The sequence below is a fragment of the Phalacrocorax aristotelis genome, chromosome 12 (genome assembly GCF_949628215.1).
Source record: "Phalacrocorax aristotelis chromosome 12, bGulAri2.1, whole genome shotgun sequence".
NCBI lineage: Eukaryota > Metazoa > Chordata > Aves > Suliformes > Phalacrocoracidae > Phalacrocorax > Phalacrocorax aristotelis.
The window spans coordinates 2,946,789-2,973,956 of NC_134287.1; the positions used below are offsets into that span (position 1 = coordinate 2,946,789).

The 27,168-nt window shown below is 41.1% G+C and overlaps 1 protein-coding gene across 1 annotated transcript in view; it reads left to right on the plus strand.

The window, feature by feature from the left end:
• The window catches only part of WDFY4 (WDFY family member 4), a 144,522-nt gene that overhangs the window by 15,247 nt on the left and 102,107 nt on the right, over positions 1-27,168 (plus strand). The window contains exons 6-19 of the mRNA XM_075107505.1: positions 244-433; positions 1,584-1,773; positions 3,863-4,023; positions 4,361-4,813; positions 6,425-6,529; positions 7,402-7,592; positions 10,162-10,772; positions 15,106-15,199; positions 21,444-21,658; positions 23,769-23,866; positions 24,247-24,454; positions 24,721-24,797; positions 25,506-25,724; positions 26,760-26,944. Of these exons, the coding sequence (XP_074963606.1) occupies positions 244-433; positions 1,584-1,773; positions 3,863-4,023; positions 4,361-4,813; positions 6,425-6,529; positions 7,402-7,592; positions 10,162-10,772; positions 15,106-15,199; positions 21,444-21,658; positions 23,769-23,866; positions 24,247-24,454; positions 24,721-24,797; positions 25,506-25,724; positions 26,760-26,944 (2,997 nt within the window). The remainder of the gene's footprint in view (positions 1-243; positions 434-1,583; positions 1,774-3,862; positions 4,024-4,360; positions 4,814-6,424; positions 6,530-7,401; positions 7,593-10,161; positions 10,773-15,105; positions 15,200-21,443; positions 21,659-23,768; positions 23,867-24,246; positions 24,455-24,720; positions 24,798-25,505; positions 25,725-26,759; positions 26,945-27,168) is intronic.

The window sequence follows — 27,168 nt, forward strand, 5'->3', positions numbered from 1 at the left end:
TAAAACAATCTGAGATGATGCTACTATATCTCTTTTTTTGTTAAACAAAACACATGACTTTGTAAGTGGGGAAGAATCCATTAGGAATATCCTAGCGGTAGTTTTACTTGTTCATTTCACTGCATCCTTCCTCTCGGCAGTAGTATCAAACTATAGCCCCTGCTCCTTCCCCAGTGGATTTTTCTTAATCTCCCAGATATGTGTAGAGGTGTTTATTGTATGTGATGTTTGTTTGCTTTTCAGATAATGCTTAACATGTACAGAGAGGAACAAGGTGTAGAGGAACTTCTGGCAGCTGATAAGCTTCAGTCATTAATTATAGCAACTGCTTCCCTCTGGGACCAGTGTAACCACTCATGGAAAGTACCTACAGGCCATGTGCTGAGAACAATTTCAAAGGCTCAGACCAAAACCAGCATTGTCTACCTACAAGGTTTGGTTTAGTAATCTGGCTTCTCCTTTCCTCATAGCTCCACTGAGAATCAATTCTCAAGAAGAGTCTTCCTGGGATAGATTTTTATTTCTACATTATCTGGTAGTCAGTCAGCTGCAAAGTGTGGGCTCTTGGCTTTCTAGACAGGAGCTTTATTTTGTACTGATAGCCCTCTGGGAACTGAAGTTTTTTCTACACAAGAAATGAAAATACAGGCAAGAGCCAATCCTATCTGATCACACCAACGTAGGCAAGGACAAGATGTATTATGGTATTGTTAATTTGTGTGACTCAATGTGTGACACTAAGGCTCATGCACACTCTAAATACAAGGTTGAGGACACTGCCAGAGGAACGGTATCTTTTGGGACAGCATCGTGATTGGTTGAGCTACATCCTCGTTTCTTCCTAGGCTTCATTAGAGTAAGAAATTTTATTTTTTTTTTTGTAATTAAGAAGTGCAAAGGCCATGAGTCTCAATTTTAGGAGGAAAAAAAAATTATAATCCACCCTTTACTGTCAGTATTCCTTGTCATGGGGTAACTGCATATAGGTACATTTATTTTTTAAAACAAAAGTTTGGCTTCCTCGGTGAGATTGAAAGCCTAAGGAACGATAGTGATAAGAGTCCATTTGTGCTAAGAGACATTTTGAAACTGTCCTGGAAGGACTGGCCATCAGATTAGACAAGAAAACTAGGCTTCATTGCTCAGAGCAAGATGTGTCTACCCCATTACATATGCCTCATTGAGGAAAGAATTAATCTGTGAACTCTGCAGAGAATGTGTGATTGACTTAGTATAAGACAATTAAATATGTCCGCCTCAACTTACCTTGTACTTAGCTGGGTTCACTGTATATGAATTTTGGTGAGTACATGGGTTGGAAGTTTATACTCCTGAAATTGAATCAGCTTATGGGGTTTAAGCAAAGAAACGTGAGCATACTTTAAAACCAGAAATGTTCTTCATGTAGCCTCTGAGATGAGTGTGATGTTCATATATCCTCTTGTCTTTTCTTTCTAGAACAAGAGTTAACAGCCTCCTATTTTACTGGGAAATAACTTTTCAAGCTTGTTCAATTTTTGTGTAACTTTGAACTTGTTTGACTGTCAGTTCTTAAATACCTGCTATATTTTTTCCCCCAACAGCTGTGGACTGCATCAAAATAGCTGTTCAGAATCTCTTTAAACTGGCTGATACCCTACCTGCTTGTGATGTGTGTGAAGCTGCTAGTATTGTCTTGTGCTTTGTGAAAGATTCTTATCCCATATCATCAGCTTTATTAACAGAGTTTGAAAATAATGATGGCTACCAACTCCTGCTAAAAATTTTACTCAGGTAAGTAGAGGGGTTTTTAGTGGGCTTCTAGAGGATGGTAAAACTTCATTTTCAGAACGCATGGTGTTCTGTTGTAAAATATGAATCATGTAGGTAATCCTGTGTGGATGCAAAGCCAGTAATAAAGACCCCGATATGGGTCTTCTGTTGCTGTTTTAGGAAGGGAAGCAGTACATAACTTCTACTGAAACCATAACGGAAGTTAACGGTAGGAGAAATTTGTCTACAGGTGGGATAGGGACTTACTGGACACAAGACAGAGGCTCTTCATCAATTAGTATTAGAGGGGATGTAGGTCAGGGACATTTGTCTCGGTTAAGGTGAGATCCTGATCCAGGAATGCAGTCAGCTAGGGAGGGAAAGCTGATCTCCTTGCTGTGCAGAAAACAAACAAAGAAACCTGCCCAAACTTATACCTGAAATGGTTACGTTCTTCAGAACTGAGATGAATACCAACATATCGGGACAAATCCCCACTAGTTATCCTAATCAGAAGTACAAAGTAGAATCTTCTACTCTCCTTGTCTCCTTGCATTGTCTAACCAGGCTCTGAGTTTTGCTAAGTCAAAACAGTGCACTGTACCACCTCCCCAGAAGCACTTAGGAGCTTTGTTCTGGTTTTCTTTAATATTATATAAAGAGAGCATTTCCAGATGTTCTCAATCTATTGTTGTTTCCATTCTGACTTTGCCTTTTCTTGTACTTCTCCAACACTTCCAAGAACTTTGGTCCCTGACCAATGTGCTAGACTGAAGGGAGGTATTTTGTAATTTAGATCTAGCGGATTGTAATTTGAATCATAAATCTGAAGATGTCCATAGGTGGGTATGATTTCTGATGTTTTTTGCATGGCACAAAATTATTAACCTACAATTGGAAAAAGTTTTGCCTTTTTCTGACTATATTTTCTTTAGTTACCATAGATTGTCTAGCTTTCCCATACAAATAATCTGTGTCGAGATGTATATTTCTGATTACATTCTAGCCAGAGAAGGGCAGAAACACCCAGTCTTTACCATAAGGGCTATGACTGCCCCCATCCTTTTTAACTGATGCAATTAGGCTGGAGAGACAGAAATAGCATACAGGTGTTCAGGGCTTCAGGTTAGTCTCCCTTCTCAGCATATGCTGGCAGAAAGGAATAGACCGAGAGCTTCTTTCCTGAATGTTCTGTGTGACCACGTTTTCTCTTCTCTGATGTTCGGAATTTCTTTTTCAGCTGAAAAGAATCTTGCTGATAGCACTCTTTCCTACCAAAACAGACAGCAGCATTTGTCCTGGTCCCCCCCACCTTTTTTGTTTTCTTGATTTGAATAAAACAGAACATATTTGTTTTTCTTCTGAGATCTTCCTAACTTCCAGGATCTGTCTATTGTTATGCCACTGACCCATGCCCAAATGCTGCAGCTTTCCTTTAAGAACTGACCCCTCTAAGCAGTACAAAATGGGATGACATGATAAACAGCTGTTTATCTGCCCTTTGACAGGCTCTCACTTCAGACTAAACTATGGCAAACCCGGGGTTACAGTTCAAACTGTTTCCTTACATAGGAGAGGCTTCATGTCTGACTCACAAAGCTCAGGCAATACAATATTTTTCCCTTCCTAAAGGCTGAGATTTTTCTGTCATTTATCTCAGTTAGCAAGTCCCTTACCTTGCCAACCATAGACCTCCCTTTTAATGCGAAGAGTTTGGTTTAATTCTTTGATCTCTCACAAAATTTAAGTTTTTACTCCCCAAAAGAGGCATTCTTTTGGAAGGAATTACTTTTTTTTTTAAAGTACATGTAACTGGACTAAATTCCAACATTTATCTTCCTTTTCTTCAGAAGACTCTTACAGTGTCACTTCAGTTTTCTTCTTCAGTTTTTAAGTTTTGTTCTGATTCAGAATGTGCCACCATGGTGTGGAGTTACTGTTTGCAAGATGGTTAAACAAGTCACAGAAATCAGACAAAAACACAGTAAAATCGAGTGGGGAGGAGTGGGGAGTAAAATGGGTAGCTCCTGTGTGCTCAGTACCTGGTGATATATGTAAAATGTTTGTATTAAATGCATGAATATATGACTGTCCTAAGTTTTGTTCCTAGATGTGATGGGTTGCAGCAAAATGAAGGAGACCCCTATCTGGATGAGATCTTGGACATGCTGACTTGCCTTACAACCTGTGGAAAAACTGAACTGAAAGTTTCTGGCAATATTGTACACCCGCAATTACCGCACTTTGATTTTGAACAGACGCGGTCTTCTGGTATAGTGTGTATATATTTCTCTATGTGGCTATGCAGGCAGGTCATAGAAAAATGAAGCGCTACTCATTACATGTCTTAAGATGAAGAAGTATGAGATAGCATCGTCTGATCTATGTGCTTAACGCTGCAGGAGCCTCAATGCTACCTACATCAAACTGGACTGACCGTGTCAGCTGTAGGGTCTGATACAAGGTTGAGAACATGCCACCTAATCATAACCCTCATGTCTGTGACTCCTATTTCCACCCTCAGACATGATTTAACATTATAGTTATGGTGCTTGCAGTCTTAAATAGCCTTGATTTAAAAATGATTTCACTTGGTTTTATCCCACAGGAATGACAGTGAAAAACCTCCAGGCTTTTCAGGTGTTGCAGTCCATTTTCCAGAAAAGTAATGATGAGCACCTGTGCAGAAGAGTCTTGGCAGCAATTGGTACCATCTGGGCCTGGGACACAGTGAACTTCTTTCTTCTGGAATGGACACTACAACCTATCAACCAGTTTACTGACATAATCCATTTCAAACCACACCCAGTCCAAGTCCAGTTCTTCAGACTGGTGGAGTCCATAGTGCTAGACCTGTCCTATGTCCCCCATGAAATTTTGAAGAAGGTTCAGTATTTGATAAAGGAAAACATGGTGCCATTCTGCACCTTAACAGCTCTCTGGTGCCTTCTCAGCATGACCAAGAAGGACGTGTTATTCAGTGACATATTCCGTGACTCTGGGCTTTTAGGCCTACTGCTGGCACTTCTGAGGAAGCAAGCCAAAATCCTGAGGAAGTCAGGTACAACGTAATGTCATTCATAATGGCTGTTGAAGTAGGCAGATCAATAGGGATGGATGAATCTCTTTATACAGTCAATTTATAAATTTTATATACTGGGTAGCTGGATTTTGTCTGCAAGCCAAACGGCCCAAGTTTATGACATACTAAGCTGAGTCCTCTCTGAAATCTTAGCTGATTATCATTCTGTTCACTAGCCAAACAGTTCTGGGCTATTCTTCACCAGTAGACAATGAATTTTTCTGGAGGGTACCATTCAGCCCACCCTTTTAAACAGGTCTCAATTTGGGGTTCTCTAGAATGCCAGCTTGAGAGTAGGGGAAGAAAGAGCTTTCCACAGTGCTTAGTTCCTCGGAAAATAACATTTAATCCTGAGGACTGATGATGGAAAACTGTTTCTTGAATTTTGGCCATATATTATCCACAATTACTACCACCCATTGCCCTCTGATATAGTTACCTCCTGTTATGAAAACAGGAAGATAATAGTCCTGGTGTGGTAACTGTGGGATACAGCTGACTTAGGGGAGAGACTCACCTATTTAAAAGTTTATACCTGCTATTTTAAAGGAAAAAAAATGCATGATAGCATTTTTCTGTGCTTATGAATTGGGAGATACCTCTAAATTTCAGTAATAGTTGTTTAAAAAAGCAGGAGGGAACCAAAGTAGTAGGTATCACTTCTGATGCAGCAAGAACGATTGAATTATTTATATGCATTTATTTCAAGCAACAGAAAGTTTATGAATTGTAACAGAAGTTCTGGAGTGCAGACGTCCGTTACCTGCAAGGACACTTAGATTGGTATTCTTTCTATCAGAGAACAAGAGTTTTGTGCAAGAGCACTGAGATAAGGATTGTAAAGATAAATACCAAGAAAACGTACCTTCGGTTATGAGCTGGTGCATCGGGGCTTTCTTCTGTCTTTGCATTAATATCACTGCCTTAGATAGCTAAGTGATCTAAACTTTGTTGAATGGCTATGTATTTTGTAAATTGAGACACGCGGATGGAGGAGGGCAGGTAGGAAGACACAGCATGAAATGATCACTACTTTGCTCTTTCGGCTTCCAGAAGTTTAGCCTGCAAACTTCAAGACTTTTAGATCTAAAAATAACCCACCTTATGCTGTCTGATCCTGGAAATACTTGCCTTTGAACATGCAGAGGGTTTCTGCTCTTCGTTTTTAGTTTAGGCATTTAAGTACTCCGTGCTACTATAATATTTTACAACTTCATAGCTCATAATCTGTAATATTCTTTTATTTGTGTGTGTTCTTACCAGGTATCACTAAACATGTAACTCTACATCAGTTGGGAAGAGGAAACACCTCTGTAACCAGTATTACCTATGGTTATGCTGGAGATCTGGGCTGCAGAGCATAGAATCAGACCTGTGTTTCCCAATCCCAGACTAGACTGATGACTAGATCTAGATAATGCCCTGTCTGTATTTTGTTGCTTATTTCAGGGTTCAAGTAGCCTGTAAGTAATACTTAAGAGAAAACTAGAATTTGATGGAAAATGGGGTTTCCTTTTTGGTTTAATGTATTTTAGCTGCAGTTAACTATGTCTTGTATAAACTGTATTATGACTTCTAATATATGGACAGCTGGAACCCATCTGCCTGGCCTGGAAGAAGGCACTGAGAAGGAGTTAAATGCTGTGATGCTGAAGATGGTGGCTGCCCTTACAGCGGGGTCTGTGAGGAACACTGGTAAGACATGACATATGACTGCATTACCTTTGTGGTATTTGGTGGTAAGTGGCTGCAATGCCTCTTAAGGAGCAGCAACGAATTTTCCAACTTTTGTGCTTTAAGAAGTGGAGGGCAAAAGCTAGAAGTGTAGGGATAACAGAATTACACCAGGAAGAAATGTGATAGAGTTGTTCTCATCCTGCATAGTGAGCATTATCCCAGTAGTCACCCTGCTTCCCTTATCCATGTGGATACCCCTGAAGAATTTGCATAGAAAACACAAACTTTCCTTGTGGAAAATGAAACTGCGTATGAGTTTTGTGTATTGTTTGTTTATCCAGATTTTCTACCATGTTATCAATTATTTGAAATCTTGATGGGATCAGACACATGCTGAGCAACACTTATACATTTAGTATTGGCATACCTAAGAGGCGTATGGGTTGGAAATCTTGTGAAAAATAGTAATACAGAAGTGAACTTTTCTAGATACTGGAATCCACTCACTTAATTTACTCTTGAATCCTAGAATCATCATGTTTGCAGCATCTTACACAGTGCAAAAATATTATCTCAAACTATCAAGCAGTCCACTTCATAAACTAGAGATATTTAAGCTGAAAACTAATGAGGAGCCTTTTCCTTTTCAGTCATTATTGTATTGGGAATCTGTCATCTCTGATGATTAGAATCCACGGTCATCCAGTCATTTTATCCCTAGTTGCTCCTGTGCTGTTCAGTTTCTGTCATCTTTAGCTTAACCAGCTCTTCTTGCCTCTCCTGCCGTATTTGTAGAAGTGTGACACTTCACACCAACACTGCAAATTGGCATGTGAAAACTACAAATAAATATTAGTTTAACTAACAAATGACACCATATTTGTCCCCAGTTGTTCTTAAGGACTATGGAATGGTACCGTATATCAAGATATTTTTGGATGATGAGTGCTACAGGAGTGCTACTCTCAGCATCTTGGAGCAGCTGTCAGTCATCAACTATGAAGAATATATGAGCATTATTATTGGGGCCCTCTGTTCTTCTACTCAAGGGGAACTAAATCTGAAGCTAGATCTTCTGAAGGTAATTAATGTGCCTTCCCACTTGGTTGTTGCTTTCTTGGCAACTGCTTGGCTTGTTGCAAACTGCTCTTAATCTCACCCCTAGCCCTTTGTTTTTTCCAAGAAGGTAAGTGCAGAAGAAAAAAGAACCATGGGCCAGTTATTGATTCTGGTAAATTCGGGGCTTTGATTTTTAGCAGTGCGTGTGTGATTGGCACCTTCACTCAGTATCAGATTGTGAAGTATTTTGAAGACTTAAATAGTAATGCAGGACAGAGAAATGGAAATGGTGAGGGCACAGCTGTATGAACAGTTCTATGTAATGTGACAGATAAAGGAGAAACAAATGTGAGTGAAAGTGGAGGAGATGTGCAGGGAGGATGTAAGAAGAGGTAAAGGAGTAAGACTGGGAGGAGCAGGGTTGGCATGAGATGAACAGCTTGATTCTGATAAGTTTCCAAGGTTGAAACTTTGTTATCTTTAATTTTGTCATCTCTTGCATACACCAGTGTCATGGAAAAAGTGAGATGATGGAAAGAAGGTGTCTTATGCATTTTAGAGGAAAAAATTAGAACTATTCATAGCCTCTATTGAGTTTAAAGAGGGTCTGATCCATAAGCAGTGAGGCGGGGAAAGAATCAGTGTGGTTTAGATCACAGGCATCAAATGGAAATGCAGCGGTGTTGTAAGCACTGATTTACAGTTTCATTCTACCTTCTCTACAAAGCGTGAACTGAATTCACCTTTCAGTACAATATAGAAGCTGCTTCTGTTATAAGAACCATGTTACTTAAAAAAAAGTGACAAAGTTTATAGCTTTGATTTGAAACAGTAAACTTTAACAATATTTGTGGAAAAGTTGAGTACAGTGTCCAAACGAATATGAAAATAAATGCAGCTTCAGTGTCTAATTTTGACAAATGATAACTGTATTAAAGCATAATGTAAGCAAATGAATTTATTATCTACATCCTTTGGGACTGTGATTGTGTTACACATAAATTCAGATTGATTTGCTAATATATATTTAGCTGTTAAAGCCTGAGCCCAAATGCAATTAGCACTGCCGTATTCCAGCGTGGCACGTGGGCAATTATGAGGAATAACAAATAATGGAATGTGAAATAAATTCTGTTAACGTTAACTGAATTAGGGGGTTTCCAGCAGACATCAGTTTTATAGATTCAGGACAGAGGAATACTAACTCATAGGCGATTAAATTCTAACTGAGTTAGAGCTGGAGGAAATGTGGTTACTGTTGACCTTCTCTGAAATGTGTTAAAGCCATCCTGATAACTTCAACTCTGAATTATTGAATTTACTCCCTGTTCAGAAGTCTCTGCCTGGTTTGATACATTATCATACAAAATTGAATGACAGTAATAGAGTTCCCCTCCCTCTTCAGTTCTGGCAACCCTTTCTCACAGTCCTAAGTCCTGTTACAGGGAGATATATTTATGTTAGAAACTGTTCCTATTCAGCAGGTTGTGAAGTGAGCCTCTTTCTCTGGATATCTGTTGGGAAACTTTATATGTAAAATTAGCCCTTTCCAATGTGAAGAGGTACAGACTCAAATCTGAAACGTCCCTGGTGCCTGAAAGAGCATCATATTCAGAAAATTAATTGAGGAACATTCCCAAAACCTGGGATGGATTACATTCAAATAGAGTAAGACAGTTTCCCTGAAAGCTCTTTTTTCTCGCTAAGTTTACTTTCACCACTACAACTTTAAATAACTTTTCTAGGTTTGTTTTAAAATGGCAAGCCCATAGTATTCAAAATTTACAAGTGGTATAGGGTAGTGTTCATGCATGTGTAATATCGTCAAGTGGCATTCGCCTAAAACATGCTTTAAGTCCATTGACATTAAAGAAAATCTAATGACTTATCTTGGGATCTGACTCTTCATGGCTTTTTTTCCTCCAAAGTGTTGTGCAAACTTTAAAAACAGCTTTGCTGAGAAAGGGAATTATAACTGCCTTTCTTAATGAGCAGAGCTTGCTGCTCGCTGTATTCTTTGGGCCATCCTGTGTCGCTTTTTTGAAAAGGGTCTGCTCAGTCCTATAAGCAAAAGGCTAGTGTGGCTTCTCGTGTATTCAGGGCTGTAGGAAGGCTTGCCTATAGAGAGCTGTGCCTCCTTCTCAGTTTCTGTATAAGGTTATTTACAATTTAATTTCTGTTTTCATTTATTTAAGGCAAAGGCAGATTTCTTGAAAGAGTCTGAGACTGATGAAAGAATAGCCAAAGGTCTGAAGCTACCAGTCAAACTGACTAGGATATGTAACACAGGAAATATTTCTTTGCTTACTCCTCTGAGCACTATTCCTTACCAGTCAGGCTGACTCCATGGTTGCTCCTGAGGGTGAATTCAAATCTTGGTTGTTTGACCGATTGGGAGTATGGGGGAAGGGAGGAGGAGAAAATTTGTGCAGTGGTGACCTTTGCTTTGACCAACTATTCCTTTTTTCTTCAAAGAGTGAAATTTCAGTGAAAGAGGCTTGGTACAAACTTGGAATTTTAAAATATTCTAAAGTTTCTTTGTCCCTTTGTTTAAGCACTACTTCTGTCTCCTTTCTTGCCAATGTCTGTAGTCACTCCTGAGGATACTGGAGAGTCCCAAGAGCCATTCAGCTTTCAGAACATGCAGTGGATTCAACGGACTCTTGTCCCTTCTCTCAGACATGGAAGGTGCATTGCAGGACCCTCCATCTGGGCTGTGGACAGTAGTTGGACAGAATTGCATATTGGAGCTTGTTTTCTACACGCTTCAGGGGATAACAGCAGCCCTGCACCTGGACCCTGTCAACAGCAACTTCTTCCAGAAGAATGGTCTCTTTGAAAAGATGGCAGAGGATCTTGGGTCACTTGGATGCTTCTGGACACAAGGGGAATGGCAAACCCCTCTGACCCTTAAGAGGACAAGGACATTTGCAGAATTCTTGGATGCAGCTTTCAGCTCTTCAGAACCTTTCCCTATGTGGCTAAAGAACTGCATATGGATTCTGAATTTTCTTGATCACATGGTCAAAGGAACCCTCCATCTAGAGAGCTACTTCAAGGAGAGAAAGCCAGAGATGGGAGAGGCATCAAGAGATGATCAGAAGGGACCCCAAACTCAAGAAGAGCATCCTGTTGCTTTCAAAAGACCAGGCAACAAATTAGCTGCCTCTGCCTATAGGTTATGGGGAAACTCTGAAGAGAAGTAAGTCTTTATTTACTGCAGGAAATAAAATAATAAGACTGGTATCTGCATTTTATTTGCTAGTAAACTGAGGTAAGGTGTGAAATAACCTGCCTAGAGCAGACAAATCAGAGGCACAGTCCCAACTCCCAGGCATCTGCACACAAGAAATCACCTCTTTTTGAAGGTAAATGGTGATAAACACTGGGCCATAAGTGTTCAGTGGAGAAGTGGGACACACAACCCCGAGAGCTGTAGAGTTTGTGCTGAAGGTTCTGACACATGCAATGTGGGAGCAGGGCTGGGCTCTAAGGAAAGGGTTGCTGGGACCTGAAGCTTGCGTTTAGTCTCGGCTTGAATCTGCCCCAATCAAGTTTTACTTTTTCAATTATGTGGAAAGCTGTTTCCAGTCACCTGATAACTTGAAATAGGTTTTATTTTTAATGTATTTTAAATGCTGCCCCATTCGTATGTGTCCAGGCACATGTGTACAGATGCACATGCTCTCACTTATTTACTTATACAGCTGAAATACAGAAAATTGGAAAAGGGATAGTAATGCCATCTGCCTCATATAATGTGGGATTACATCAAAATATATATCCTTTGCAGGAAGGAAAGACTACACCAGAAATCAACATAGGTGTCAACTGGAAATCAATTCTGAATAACTTGTATTTCGTAACTTGTGAGATCTTCTTGCCCCTTCAAGCTTTATCTTGGATCTCTCAGTCCTTTTCTCAAAAATGTTTCTGGTTGGAGTTATGCTTAAAAAGGCTAAGTTTATAACTGTGAGATCCCTTCAGGCCTTATTGTAGCTTATTCTACAGTCATCTTCCAGCTTAAAGACCAAGTCAGGTCTGTCACTCATAGGTGTCACTGAAGTCAGCAGAACTTTTGTTCCCTGAGTACTGAGGCAGTCTGATTCTGGTCATATGTACTTGCTTGAAGCAGCTAGAAAAACTTGCAGTAGATTAATTTGCTCCTTGTGCAACTGGTTTTAAAATAGTCATGGAGGCTTTTGTTCCCTTTTACCACTCTTCAAATTATACCGGAAGCTTCTGGCTAGAGGCTCAGTGCTGGGAAGAGGACTTGGTGGCTCAGGAGGAATGAATAATCTTTTCAAAGTAGATCTTCCTAGCCCTATTTGGGAGAATGTGGGTCAATGTACAAGAGTGTATGGATGGTGGTGACTGTGAGGAGTCCGTAGCCTATAGCTTAAGTGTGTGTATAAGGGATGCTCAGGGAAGATAAGGGAGAAAGAGCAGACGAGTGGCCCTGCTTGGAAGGGTATGGCTCTGTCTTCTCCTTTGGCTTGTCCTTCTCAAGTTACTAGATCCGCAACATAAAGCGAGGCTTCCTAGGTCCTTGTGTTGTTTTGCCTGCTGGGCTGTGAGGCTGTGCCATAACTGAATGAATACCACTTGTGAAGAAATTAATCATATAAATTGGGATCCATTCAGTTCACAGTGTCTGGTTTGGGAGAGTGTTTAGCTTTGATTCTCTGATGTGAAGGCACAAAAGGAAGCCATATTAGCTAGAGGTGGCTGGAAAGTGCCCAGGACAAGTGTATGCAAACATAGCAGAGGAACGTGTACTGGCAAAATGTCAATCTTCAGGCCACACAGTCTGTATCCTTTTCCAGCAGTAAATTTTCTAAAAATAAAAATAAGAAATCAAGTTCCCAGAGTTTCTGCAAGCCTGTGGTTCCCCTGATGCAGCTTCCTCTTAGCTCTACTCCACACTTGCACTTCCTCGGGAAGAAGGCTTCAGCCTGGGGCTATGCAGCTTCAAAGGAGGAACTTGAATGTAGTGAGTGTAGGTGGCCTGTGATGCCCCATCCTGCAACATGTATTTAAGATCCCTAAAGGGAGGGAAAGGAGGTGATCCTACAGGAGCCTGTGGCAGAGGCAAAGGGAAACCAGCATTTTAACTGGATAATATTCTAACCCCTTTCACTGTCCAGTGGTCAATGATGCTGCAAGCTGCTGGGCTGTAGGGAATCGACCCTTTCATTCACATCTGAGAAACAGCCCTCTGTGTTCCTGCTCCTGCATTAATGTTTGAAACACCTTCTTTAACTGACGGGGTCTCTGTTTATCCTTTTGCTCCTGGCAATTAGAGATATCTTACTGCAAGCTGTGTTAACTGAGGCTGATCTCTTTTTGGGAGGGAAGCCCCTCTTTGTGCCCACCCTAGCAGAATGGCTGCTGCAGCTGCTGAAACCACAGACTTACTGTGCTAATGGCTCTTCAGGTTCTTTGTGGCATCTAATTCTGTACCCAAACTGTCCTATTTGTCTTATCTTTAAGTAGTAGCCAGTGCAGAGCAGACATGGGATTCATGCCATGGTACTGGTGGGGTAGATGGAATGGAATCATGGGGCTGACTGGAGAGCCCTAAGGCATGAGATATTTGCAGGAGTGAGGAGCTGGTACTTGGAGACAGCTTTTGTACCAAGACAAGCCAGAAAATGAGGGCCTCTTGGAAAACCACAGAGAAGGCTGGAGATAAGGCTTATATAATATTCTTAGAGAGGGGCAACTGTGCAGTGCTGGTAGGGAAGTTGAGATGTAGTTTGATGCTGGATAGGGACTTTGGATTTTCCTTCTTTGTTCTTCCTTCTTAACAACCCTGGAAAGTGCTAAACCTGCCAGGCAGTGCTCAAAAATAAGAAAACAGCTCCTTATAGTTATGGCAATGTCTTTACTATTTAATGATTTTATTTATTTTTAAAGGGTCACTTTCTATTATTGTCTTCTGATATTCAATATTTGTTCACTCACATTTTATCTTTGCTATGCATTATATGGCTTATAAAAGCTTCGGAGGTAACTATATTTCTTCAGTGCCTAATCCTTTAGGAAAACTGTGTGTTAGGAGAACTGGACATACTGCCTGGCAATGTACTTCTACAGTGCTGGAGATGGAAGTTGGAATTGAATTGAAAGCTTGGGAAGTCAGTCCCTGAATACAGTGGCTTAGGATACAAATGAACTTGTTCTGGGGAGCACAGCCAAGCAGGAAAACAGACTGGAATTTTGATCCTATTGATTCTAGTGGGCCTGGATTCTTCTTTTAAAGGTGGTTCGGGTATTTTGGCAGAGATGGGAGGCGAGCATATTTTCAGTGTGTACTTTTTTCTTGTTTGACATTTAAAAACCCACCCACATTCATGCCATGTCATGTATGTGTCCACACTGGAGCCGTTGCTGAAGTAAGAGTTTACACCAGATCTGATTTTGATTCATTACACAGGAAATAATGCAAATGAGCAATTTCTTTGAAAGTATCTTTCTTGAGGGTGCAGTAAGAATTATTTGTCACTGTGTGGCAGTGTGCTACACATTACTCGCTGCTCTGTCGTCTCAGATGAGCCTTTTTGGAAGTGGCTAACATGCTGATTACAGCCTTTTTACCCTCCTTTAGGTCCCTTGTAAAAGCTTTTATTTATACTCCCTCCTTTACCTGTATGCTTTGTTTTATACAGTCCATAAAGCACAATATGCTTTATCTTTTCAGTCTAATTATGGCTGTTAGATGTTGCCTTTGCTTTTTCTCACAAGGTCCGTTTGAGACAAATGTTTGACAGTGCACCTCACAGCTCCAGGTCAGAGGTATACCCAGAAGTGCTGATGATACTCTGAATGTGGCAAGCCTGCAGCACCTAAACTAGAGTTATTGCTATGCTGTGGCTTCATCTTCGAGATAGATCTGACCCTTAGCCTGCATCATGGCATAAGCAGATCTTCTCTGTGGTAACTCTGATGCCTCAATTCCTTCCTGTGCCTGAAAGTACAAAGGTGATACATGGCAAAAATGAAAAGTGGGGGGGAAGCACGGATATTTAACTTAGTTTTACTAGTTTAGGCAGATTCTGGTGTTGGAAGGGGAGGGTGGCGTACTGATTTCATCAAGACTGTCTCATCTTTGCTTATTGCTATTATGGGTTGAATGTACTGAAGTTATTGTCTGATGAAAGCTACAGGCTGCTTGAAAATAGAAAATATAACACTAGTTTGGGGCTGATGCATCAAAGAGATCCCTCTGGTTGTCTGTTCTCTGTCCTGCAAGTACCTTCAATGGCAAAGCTTGTTTAAAGAGGCTGCTGCACATCTTTGAATGTTCAGGTCCCTGAGATGTGAGCTCATGAGCGGGTCATGTCCTGCCTTTGTTACTCAGAGGAGGCTTCCAGCTCTTCCAGGTCATCTGTCTTGTTTGCTTAGTTTCAGATGCTGAGCCTGGTTACTGCTAGGAGGATTTAGTGCTGTACTCTCCTGGAACATTGTTGGACCCTCTTTGCTGTTGTTAATGATAATCATGATTCGAAGCCTTACACGTCTTTTTCCTGCAGGTGGGAAATGGGAGACTGCACCATTGTACATCCAGGTGCTGTCTGTGTTATGGTGAGGTTGCTGCCAAAGCTGTACAAAGAGGGACACTCTCAGGTGAGTCTGAACATATCGAAGTGCCATCTAAACAGTGTCTACTACTCTTCTGTAGCTTCATTTCCAAGAATTGCTTACTCTTTGTAGATGTGGAAGTATTAAAATTTACCTAGAATACTGGCAGCGGGAACAGCGCAAACTTCACTGAGTCAACAGATAGAAGACCAACAACGGCTCTTGACTATCAGTTTAACTAAGCGTTTCTTTACCTGTCTGATGCAGCGCATGTGTCTTGGTCCTAGAATGCTTACTGCAAAGGCACAAGTGTAGAAGTCCCTTGAAAATTGTTTAAAATATTGCTAATGGACCTAGCAACCAGAACAGTCTGGCTTTTTAGGCCTAACGGTCCATAAACTTTCAATGCAGCTTAGAATCTGCTTTGCTTTGTCAAACCTTCCATGCACAACCCCCTCTGAACAAGCATATTGCCTATATTGTATCTGCTGTCTGGTCTAAAATATTTGAATACATGTAAAGGACATACAGAGAGATTGAAATAAAACCAGCTTGTTCATCCAGCGCTATGGAAGGTGGGAGTGCAAATACCTGCTGGCACATCCCAACCCTGTGTATCCCCAAGCCATCAGCTAGTGAAATTTTGTTAATTACAGTAATTAATTTCTGAAAAACTAGTAGAACAGTTGGATGAGAGAGTTTCTTCATGACACTCTATCGGAGTTGGTTCTAGGGCTGAGGTCTATGAGAGAGAAAGCCCCTCACCCTCAGCAGATGGCAGTGTTCTGAAAAATATGAAGGGCTAGAGCTCAAATTCCAGTCATTTCAGTTCCATATTTAAGTGTATTCATCTCTCTTTCCTTTCTCGCTCCTCTTTTCTCAGTCAAAAAGAAATTATTACTAATAGTGTTTGTTTAGTATTGCTGTTGTGAATAGGATTGCCCCAGGTAAAATGAGACCACTGTTATGTGGGGCCCTGAGTCAGATTCCAGCTAGGAGTTAACACGTGTTCTGAGGAGTTTTTCGTCAAGTGACCCACAAAAAGGGCAGAGGAAAAATGGATGTTTTCTGGCTAATTCTATCTAAAAGTGGGTGAGAGAATGAGTAGATCCTCATGTCCCATAGCTTGGGTAGCTCACTGATGCTGCCGCGTAGTGACACAAAAGGTGGGACTTCAGTATCTTTAATCATAACATATACTTCTGCATGACCCTTGTGAAATGAGATGCCACTTGGAACACAGGAGTCAGGCAAGAATGGATGCAGAAGGTAGACCTCAATGGCCAGTGAAGGGGAACTGCTTGGTAGAAGGATAATAACTGAAGGAATTTCCCTTTGAATGGATACATTCTGTCCCAAACATGGTACTATTCTTTCTTTCAGTGCAACAGCGATATGACAGATAATTTCTTTATTGATGGAGGTTTTTTACTGCGGGCTTTCATTTGAAAAGCTGAAGGGGCTTCTTGCTCTGGGTTTAATACTGAGTAAAATAGTACATTTTTAGGAGCAATGATGAAGAACAGACAGTAACTCTTCTCTTTCTGCTTGTTTTAGTACTATGATAGATTTTCTAGGCCCAGGTGTTCAGGAGTAATCTGGAAAAATCTTTGGAATCAGTTCAGGTCTTGCAAATCCTTTGCTTTCACAGAAATGGCAATGAGAGAGCACTGCTTTTACAGAAACATTAATGGAACTCAGTAAAATTAATGTACTTTGATCCTGACCTCAGAGATAATATCCATTTCCTGCCAAATTTGCTGCTTATCAGTGACCTTTGTCAGACCCAAACAGGCATGGGCTGAAGCAACATTGAGCCTGTCAGCATAGAAAAAACAGTAGCAGACAGTAAAACAGGTGGTCTTGCACTTCAGCCACTTCTGACTGTCTAGAATGACAATTAAAAGCTGAGGAGAATAGATCTGTGGTTGTATATTGCTGCCATTCCTAGATATGGTCAAGAATCATTTGAATGTCATATGGGTATGAAAATTTGCTTAAAAGCCTCATGTTCGTGCCTAGGACTAGTACTAAGCCAATTCCCATCAAACTGCATAGTTTGACCAAATACAAGGTGGATTTTCCTTTTATTAATACGCTGCCTGTTCCACGATGAAAGATAGCCTTGTCGCATGTTTCAAAAACTAAGTACAAGGGAGACAGGTTAACATCCACTTTAGATATGTGGCTCAGGATAGTCACAGTTTCCCTTCAGACATATCTCATCCTTGCCTGGCATTTTGGAACTGTGGCTTTTAAGACTTCAGAGTGTCATGCCAGATCTTTCCCGTTTGCGGTGTCAGATAAGGAGATCTAGATCTGACAAGACTGGGTAAGGGAAAGAAAAGAACTTGAGAAGAGAATCAAAGCATAATTCAGTTCTGTGTCATCATCCTGGCAGCTTCCTTGTGAGTACGGACAAAAAATTCCTCACATTATTCATTATGTAAATTATCTATACTTTTGTTAAATAATATTATTGCTTCCACAGCTGGATTTGTCCTCTCTATTTTTATCCATGTCTCTCCTGTGATGAACTGGGGTCATATTCAGATAGTTGTAAAACTAAAACGTGCGTCAATAAGGACTTTGCACCTCTTTAGAAGACCTTTATCTGGGTTTTAAATTTAGCCTAAACTAGTTGTTCTTACTGCGGATGTTAACAGCATAACACTTTCCAAGTAATTGTATTTCTTAAAAATGTAAATTCTTTCTAAACTGAAAGGTCTCTGACACAGTTAGATATGGCCCACAGTAGACTGTGTGACATTTGAGATTTGTCTGCCTTCAGACATATATTACTAATATCACTGCTACTGTAACTGTTAATATCTCAGTGAATTCCTAAATTATTGCACTGCATTATCTGCACAAGGGAGTTCTTTGGGTATTCGGCCAGAGCTTCATTCCCCTTTGGGTTGTGCAGCCAAGGCTTTAGGAGGTAGGAAAGGAGAATGGACCAGAACTCCGGTAAGAAGGAGGAGACTAGAAACACCCTGGCAGTGGGTTCTCCAGCCTGGGCTGGTAGCTGAAGGTCAGCTCCTTCCCCTGGACACTTTCTTGCAGGCTTTGCTCCAGCCTTGTCTCCTGGGGGACTTTTCTTTGCTGAGCCTGTTCTGATTACAGCACAACTTGAAGAAAATGCACAGCCTGTCTGCATATTCCTTTACGAAGTTATTTTTGGGCTTTTAGTAAGAAGTTTGCTTGTTCATTGATCAACCAGCTTCTGAAGCTTTCACTGTTTATACAGACCAAGCAATTTTCCTCCTGTACTTCCAAGCCCACAGCCTGTCTCTGAAGTTGCACTAAAATCTTGGTAATGTACCCTGGATTGAAGAGATAGCAACTCTGCCAAGAATCCCTGGCTAACTATACTGAAGATATTTTTCTGCTTTGTCTTTTTTTTGTGCAATCATATCATTTGTAAGGTGGCACACAGAGACAGCTCTGCCTTCCTCTTAGGTGTCTGATGAATGTCATATGATAGCGCTGCACAGTAGCTTAGAAAAATGAGGAGGAGACACTGCATTCAGCTAATAGTGCGGGGGGGGGGGGCAGAATACTGCACCTAAAGGTAATCTGGAATTTGGTGAGCAAAAGGTCTGCCAGATCACAGAATTAACAAAAGGATTCTTAACATTATGAAGGCATTTTGTTGCCTGGCTTCAAATCGTCAAGACTTGCAAGTGTGTTTTCTCTAGAAGGGATGGACTAGAAGGCAATAGTAGCCCTGGTATTCACATGAGCTGTAGCTTCTCTTACACACAGGCTCTACTAAGGGGAAATGTGAAAAGCCTGATGGAGATGATATAGTTTATCTGAGGCATTTAACTAGGCCCTATATAGGTCATGTTTTTAGAAAAGTAGAAACAGTTCACTCAGTTCATAGTGTTTTTTCCCCTGTCTACTTGCAAGGAGTGTATGAATACAAGTTATTCTGTAATTTTGTCAAACCAGTTATATACCCTCAGCAAAGTAAGTTTTGCTTGTTAAGGTCAGTGGTGAGAGTTAATTAACAAAATATTGTGATAGAATGGGAATGTTCTGGCAGCTGGGAACTATGCACCAGGAATTTGACCTGTGATGAATCTATGAATTATTTCCTTTTGATAACACCTTAAGGAAAAAAAATTGCAGGCGATTTTAGAAATGTCTCAAACTCTTTACAGAAAATGGGTTTTGAGCTGATGGATGTCTACCTTTTCTTTCAAAAGCATGATTTAAAATCCTGGGTCACTTGGAACTCTTTGAGGCAGCACTTCTTTCGCTGCCTTGATTTCTTCATTAGTAAAACTAAATCTCTGGGGTATGTTAGGAAGTTAATTCTAATTTTCTATGAAGGGCTGCTAGCTTTTCAAGTGAGACACGCTCCCAAGACTGAAAAGTAAGTTTGCTTTATGCAATTGCACACAGAATTATTACTGTATCATTCTTAAACCTAAGAAAATGACAACCTTTTGAAATGAACCCACACTACCAAGGGTTCAAAATTCTTGCTCGTCTTAAACATAGCGTAATAATTTTCAAGACAAATAACAGTGAATTAAATTCAGCTATCAAGTCTTGAAACTGTGGGCTCTTAGGAACAAGAAACTGGGAACCACTTAAACAGATTGGACAAATTTCTAGGCGACATTTCTTCCTTAAGATTCTAATCTGAGTTAGAGCTCTGAGCCCAACTACATTCTAACCGCACCTTCAATATCCTGATTCATGGTGCAAGTAATATGTGTTAGGAAAATCAATCCAGACATATAAAAACACACAGCCTGCTTTCCTGGCCACCATTAATAATATTTCCACTAAAATATCATTTTACTGGAACTAAGGTCCATGAAAATGACACTTTTTATTCAAAATGAGGCAATACTGGTATTGACAAAGCTGCTAAGCTGATGAAAACAATCAATTTTTTTTTTTGTATGCCATTATGCTTTTACTGGATTTATTTTGGAGTAAACCAGTGGTTTCACTTAGTCAAGACCTGCGTCTTTCTCTGTTTTCATGTGGTTTTATACATCCAGATACTTTCCTGCAACTAGTCAAAAATGGAGTAAAATAGTAATTAAAAGATCCAAAAAGTTATAAGTGATGCTTTGATAAACTGCAGCAATAAGTGCCTCTCTGTGAAGAATAGTGTAGTTTAGTCTGGTGGATGATTTCTGTATCTAATGAGACGCAGAGTGAAAGTTGTGTCACTGAGAATGAACAGTGATTCAGAGAGAAGAAAATGTTATCCAAAGAACTCACCCTTCAGATATCAAAAATAGGGTGGGTTGGTTTTTTTAACAAAAACAATATGTATGTTGCATTGGATGTGTTATAATATTATTTTCTAGGTGCTGTAATTGGACTTTTGTTTGCTGAGCACTTTGAAAACAAATAGCTCGTTGGCTTTGAATTTGTCCTGTACTGGTTTTGAGTTTGGTCCGGATGCAAAAGAGCTGAATTCCTTTTTACACTTAATAAGCTAGCTTATTTTGAATCCAGTGAAGCTGATTCTCATTCACGTTATAAAATCAAATCCTAATGTCCTAACCTGCATGTCTTCCACTATTGTTGTCCTTTTCTTTCAAAGTTTGCATAGATATTTCTTAGAAGAGCGTATGAGAAAGCCAAAGAGCTCTTGGGGGTGGGGAACAGTTCATCGTGTAAGCTTTGTGTTTAAATAGGTGATGCACAGTTAGTTTTATGTGAAATCTGGTAAGGTCAATGGGGAGGCTCCATTTCTAATTGGGAACAAATTGCTCTAAAGATAATTTATGAGAATTGAGATATTTCTTTAAAAGCATTAAGAAATAATAATGAAGTAAAGCTTCGATTCAGCAAAACATGTAGAGAAGTATTTGAAATTGTGTTTCGTGATACTGCTAGATACAGTTTTGTTTAATAACAGTGCTTTTAGAACAAAGAGTAGATCATGTCAACCTGACTCTCCACAGGCTTAATGTTAAGTATATTCTGAGTTACTGTGTTGGTCTTGGAGCTTATGACTAATAACCTGCCCTCGGTGGGGGTCCCTTCTTTTGAAGGAGAGCTGATTGTTCTCTTCCTTCATTACCATAGTGTTGTGGCAGGCAGGCTCAGCTTGGATGGCCAAGCAGCTACTCAGATGAACATATGCACACTGTTCAAGCACAGAGCTTTATAGAACAGCTGTGTGGTTGTACTTGAGCCTCTGGCCTTAGAGGCTTCTTTTCTGGGCTGGATTTTTTCACCCAGAGATTTGACAATTACCGTATACAGTTTTAGTTCCAGCCTGCTGACTTCAGTTCTGTGTCTGTTTCAGCTTTCCCAGGAAATCCAATGTGCTGTGGTTGACCATATCCAGTCCCTGGTGAAGTCGGAGAAAAGCCGCCAGGTGATGTGTGGATCAGGCTTGCTGAGCACCATCATAACTTCCTGTCAGGCTGCCTTCCGCAATGAGAGCCATCCACTGCACCTGCCCCTCACTAGAGTGTTTGAGAAGCTTGCATCACAGGCTATTGAGCCAGATGTGTTAAGGTATCAGATTGTATCTAATGGAACCAATTTACTTTAGTGATGCAAATTTTTTGCAAAGTTTGTGTAATAATTGGATACCTCCTGTAGTGCTCTGATTCAGCAAGACTCTTAGCCTTTTGTTTCAAGTCTCAGTTAATACTGCTTCTGTATTGATCACACGGTATATATACCTAAATGGCTTACTGAAGACTGTATGAGTCCGTACCGTTCTGCTGCATCATCTCTGCAGGGGTTGTAAAGCCATTTATGAATGGTAACTAGTTAAGTAATTGCAAAACAACTAGGCTTATTCAGGATTATTCTCTCCTGGTATTCATATGGAGGAGCTGTTTCCTAAACAGTAAAAGTGACTTTCTCTTAGCTCAGATCCATGTAAATGGCAAATGCAGAAATAAAAAGTGTAGTCATGCTTCTCAATCTCTGTTGTTTCTACTTTGAGGATGTGCTTTCTTCTTTAATGCTCACAAATGCTAGGCATAAGAGTACTTACTAGGCAGAGTACAAATGGAGTTGGATATGCAGTGGAGGATTAATTTTATTTTTACTCAAATACAGAACAGAATTTATTTTTTAAAAAATGTAGTTTTTTCTGAAAGATCAGTAGTGTGCAAAAGTATTTCTGAAGAACATAAACCTTTGATTTTTTCCAACGGGAAAACCTTGAAAGGGGAAGTGTAACGCAAAACAAATATTTGTGACAAGACAATGGAAAACATTCCTTTTGTTTTATTTGGGATGTCTTTAAAATTTGGTATCCAACAAGAACTAATGGAATCATAGAACAGCTTGTGTTGGAAGGGACCTTTAAAGGTCATCTAGTCTAACCCCCCTGCAGTGAGCAGGGACATCTGCAACTAGATCAGGCTTCTCAGAGCCCTGTCCAACCTGGCCTTGAATGTCTCTAGGGATGGGGCATCTGCCACCTCTTTGGGCAACCTGTGCCAGTGCTTCACCACCCTCAGTGTAAAAAATTTCTTCCTTGTATCTAGTCTAAATCTACCCTCTTTTAGTTTAAAACCATCACCCCTTGTCCTATCGCAACAGGCCCTGCTAAAAAATTTGTTCCCATCTTTCTTATAAACCCTTTTAAGTACTGGAAGGCTGCAATAAGGTCTCCCCGCAGCCTTCTCTTCTCCAGGCCGAACAACCCCAAGTACCTCAGCCTGTCCCCATAGGAGAGGTGCCCCAGCCCTCAGATGATTTTCTTAGCCCTCCTCTGGACCCCTTCCAACAGGTCCATGTCCTTCTTGTGCCGAGGCCTCAGATCTGAACACAGCACTACAGGGGGTTCTCAGCAGAGCAGAGGGGCAGAATCACCTCCCTTGACCTGCTGCCCACACTGCCCCCGATGCAGCCTAGGGTGCGATTAGCTTTCTGGGCTGTGAGTACATGCTGCTGGCTCACATCCAGCTTTTCATCCACCAATACCCCCGAGTCCTTCTCTGCAGGGCTGCTCTCAATGTTTTCATCCCCCAGCCTGTACTGATACCAGGGGTTGCCCTGACCCAGGTGCAGGACCTTGCACTTGGCCTCATTGAATCTCATGAAGTTCATGTGGGCCCACTTTTTGAGCTTGTCCAGGTCCATTTGGATGGCATCCCATCCCTCAGGCATGTCAACCGCACCACTCAGCTTGGTGTTGTCTGCAAATTTGCTGAGGGTGCACTTGTTCCCACTGTCTATGTCACTGATGAAGATGTTAAGCAGTAAAGAGTACTGGTCCCAATACGGACCCCTGAGGGACACCAGTTGTCGTTGTTCTCCATTTGGACATTAAGTCATTGACCACTACCATCTGGATGTGACCATCCAGCCAATTCCTCATCCGTCAAAAACATTCCACCCACCAAATCCATGTGTCTCCAATGTAGAGCAAAGGATGTTGTGAGGGACCATGTCAAAGATCTTCAGAAGTCCAGATAAATGGTATCTGTAGCTCTTTCCTTGTCCACCGATGTAGTCACTCCATCACAGAAGGCCACTAGGTTGACAGGCACAGAAAGTTGGCCTCCAGAGAGCTGAGCTGTATTTTCATGGTTGCTATGACTCCAGAGTGTCTGCCTTGATTGTTTTATCTTTTTTTGGTTGCTTTCTTCTTCTTTCATGTTAGGCAATTTCTTTCGTTGGGAGGTTCTCCACCACTACTTTCCAGGACCAAGGCCCTTTCGAGTCAGGGGAGTGATTCAGCTAACACAGCTCGGAATGAAGGTAAGCACACAATGAACAGCCTGTTGCTGATACAGTGGTTGGGTTATACATGTCTCTGTAATAACAGGAAGCAGCTGTTGGAGTAGGTTGCTTCAAGACAGTCACAGTGAAATTGGTGTATGCCCGGATGTTTTAGACTGGGTATTGCCCAGGTTGGGTGGTACTTGACCAATGCTGAGAACTGATGTAATGACCAGCAGAGATCAAATTGTAATACGTGTACTGAAGCCAGATGCTGACATAGGCTCAGACTTTGGATGTGTTAGCTGAAGAGCATGCAGTGCTGTTCTTGGCAGTTATGAATTTAATACGGGCAAAGCCTGTGATTCAAAAAACTACTGGAGACACTGATCTGATTAGGCACTACATTGATCTTGTAGGTTCAGAAAAGGATGTGGTGGACAGTAAAACAGATTGTCAGACAGTTGTGCCTGTCAGCAGCTCTCCTTGGGTGTCTAAGGGATCTGCATTGGCACTCCAGACTGCAATGAGTCTCATCTCCATGTCGTCACCTCGAAACTTCCAGTTCCGCAGCACTGCTTTGGCTCCATCGTTTGTGGAGTTTGACATGTCCATGGAAGGATATGGGTAATGCTGTGGTTGCTTTTCTCTTTAGCTGCTCTGCAGTCTCCAAGCCCTTATTCTGGACACAACAATTAATCGTGTCTCTCTCTTAGTCAGTCCTTGTGCCCTATCGCTGCCTTCCTTGCAGCAATGTTGCCACCTTATTTTGTTATTGTCTTATTGCTGAGACCCTAGACTCTGCATTGCTACCATGATTCTGCACTATTCACTGGCGACCTTCAGGGATCATTTTACGTTTCTGATGAATGGGTGCTTGCTTGTTTTTGTAGGTGCTTATATCTCCCTACCCTGGCCACTGTGATGGGACCGAGTGCAGAGCAATCCGTCTCAGGAGGAATTGGCATGGGTAAGCACTTTGACTCACCTACAGCTTCCTGAAAGCACTGACTTTTCAGCACCACTGAAAGCATTCAACATTTGTAACAAATGGCAGTAAATAAGCTGTGTGTTTTGATAGTCTTCCATCTCTGTATCCCAGGCCAGCTCTGAGCTGTACAACTCAGGCTGCTCACCAAAATGTAGTATCAGATGCAGCTTAGTAGTGTGATGAGTTAACATTAACATTAGCAATAAAAATTTAAAGCAAACTGCCAAAAAACCCCAGTCGTAACAAGTAAAAGCCACCAGATTTTAGGGTAATCTCCCACAGGAGTAGAAACTGTCCGTAACATGAGATGGGATTCTCCTATAGATCAAAATCCTCTATTAGGTGAACTGGGAAATAGCTGTACCTCTTGCTTCCTGAATTTTGTGAAGCTTGAGAAAACTTGTTTCTGTTTCAGTACTTCCCAATTGATGAGCTCCGTCGCATGGAGATCTGGTAATTATTTCTCATCAGTCAATTTTAGGTCACTTATACATGTGCACACACTCACATGTGCAGCCTCTATGATATTGAAGATAGACAGTGAAATCTAATAGAACAGGAATTAAACCTCATATTCTAATGTTGGTTCTCACATGGTTTGGGCTACAAATGACACGGAAAGCAGTTTGGTGATGTCTACACAGGGAAACCAACTTCCTTTCTGCTTTTTTTGTTTCCTACCTGCAGGCATCAGAATGTTCCCTCCCTCAAGTGGCCTGACTCTCTCCTGCTGGTTTCTGGTTAGCAAGTTTGCTTTGGTGCACAACAGTCACCCACTCCGTTTCCTCACAGTCGTGAGGCACATGTCAAGAACAGAGCAAGAATTTGTTTGCTTTTCAGTAAGCTTCTTCCCGCAGGACCGTTCTTTGGTCATTTCCACAGAAGAAGTGGAATTCCAGCCGCTTGGTAAGGCTCTTCTCAGTCATGCTGCAGTGCCGTGTCCTCTGATTATATGGAATTTGTTAATGAACAAATTTCATCTTCTTATAAGTACCCAGAATGTTAATGAGACTTTTTTATCTCTTCAGTTTTCTTCTGGCAGCCTGTTGTGATTGGAAACCTTGGTCATATTTCAGTTTTAAGTTTGCTGTAGGCACTGAGAATTATTTTGTGGCCTGCAACATATGATAAAACTTATAGATATTCTAAGGAAAACTTTTGAATGTCAGTTATGGTTGTGTGCCCTTGTGAGGACTGGGCTTGAACCGGCTGGTCCCTGCATGTTCTGTGTGGCAGTTGACAGGTTTGGAGAGTAGGACTGAGGAGTTTGGGAGTGATCTAGCTTCATAATCAAACAGCTTATTTCCTCTCCTCACTTTTAGAATGTTTTCTATCATGCCAGCCTATTAATCTTTTTTACTTCTAGACATTTATCCCTTTCTCCTTATTGAGTACAGTAGGTGCTTCAAATGTGAATGGGATTGAACATTGCAAAGGAGATTGGGAATGGAGTGGGAATAGAAGCTGGGATTTTTTCACACACTGTTGACGTTGTGTGAGTGCTCCGATTCCCTGAGACGACATTAAAAATCCCATTTAAAGCTTGCCTCTTTTCATAAAAACTACAAATTAATGTACAGAGTTTTATCATCTCATGAATTCACTAGGATTTTTTTTCTGTCAGCTAACTCAGTGAATATCCTGAGGGGTTCTCTTAGAGAATATGTTGGCTTTGTCCTAGTTCAGTCTAGTTTTGCAGCATTGAGGCAGCTAGCAGGTGTTATTTGGGAGTATAGCACACTGTTTGCTGGAGGGATCTTGAGAGCTGAGCAAGCGTCAGGTCCTGATAATAGACCATCAGGGAGTGTTTTAAAGACATTGAACAGAATAGCACCAAATCACTTTCTACCCACAGAGTCATGTTCACATTTGATAGCTGTGTCCCTGAGGCAGGGGAGGGTGAGACTTTCTGTTGACTGACCCCTGTTTTTGCTGTTACAGATATCATGGAACCCGAGGGTGAGGTGCTAAATCCCTCCCCGTTTCCAGGGCAAGTCCAGTTTGGCTGTGGCAAACTGCTGGTCACTGGTCAGTGGCACCATCTCACAGTGACAGTTGCTAAGGAAGCAAAGAAAAGCTGCATTGTGTCAGCCTATATAAACAGTCAGATGATTGGCTCTGCAAAGGTAAAGGCTCTCCGCATAGATCTTATGCCTGACATTTTCCTTTCCTTGCTTTTCATGTTCATCTCCCCATGCACATACCATGACTTTTCAGTCATAACCTGAGACACTCAAAGCATGGTGATTCGCATACCTGACATGTGCCACTCTGTACCATGCGTGAGTGGAGTCAGAAATCCATATAAACCCAGGGGTATTTGTGCCGTTTTTCAAAAGTATGTTATCAG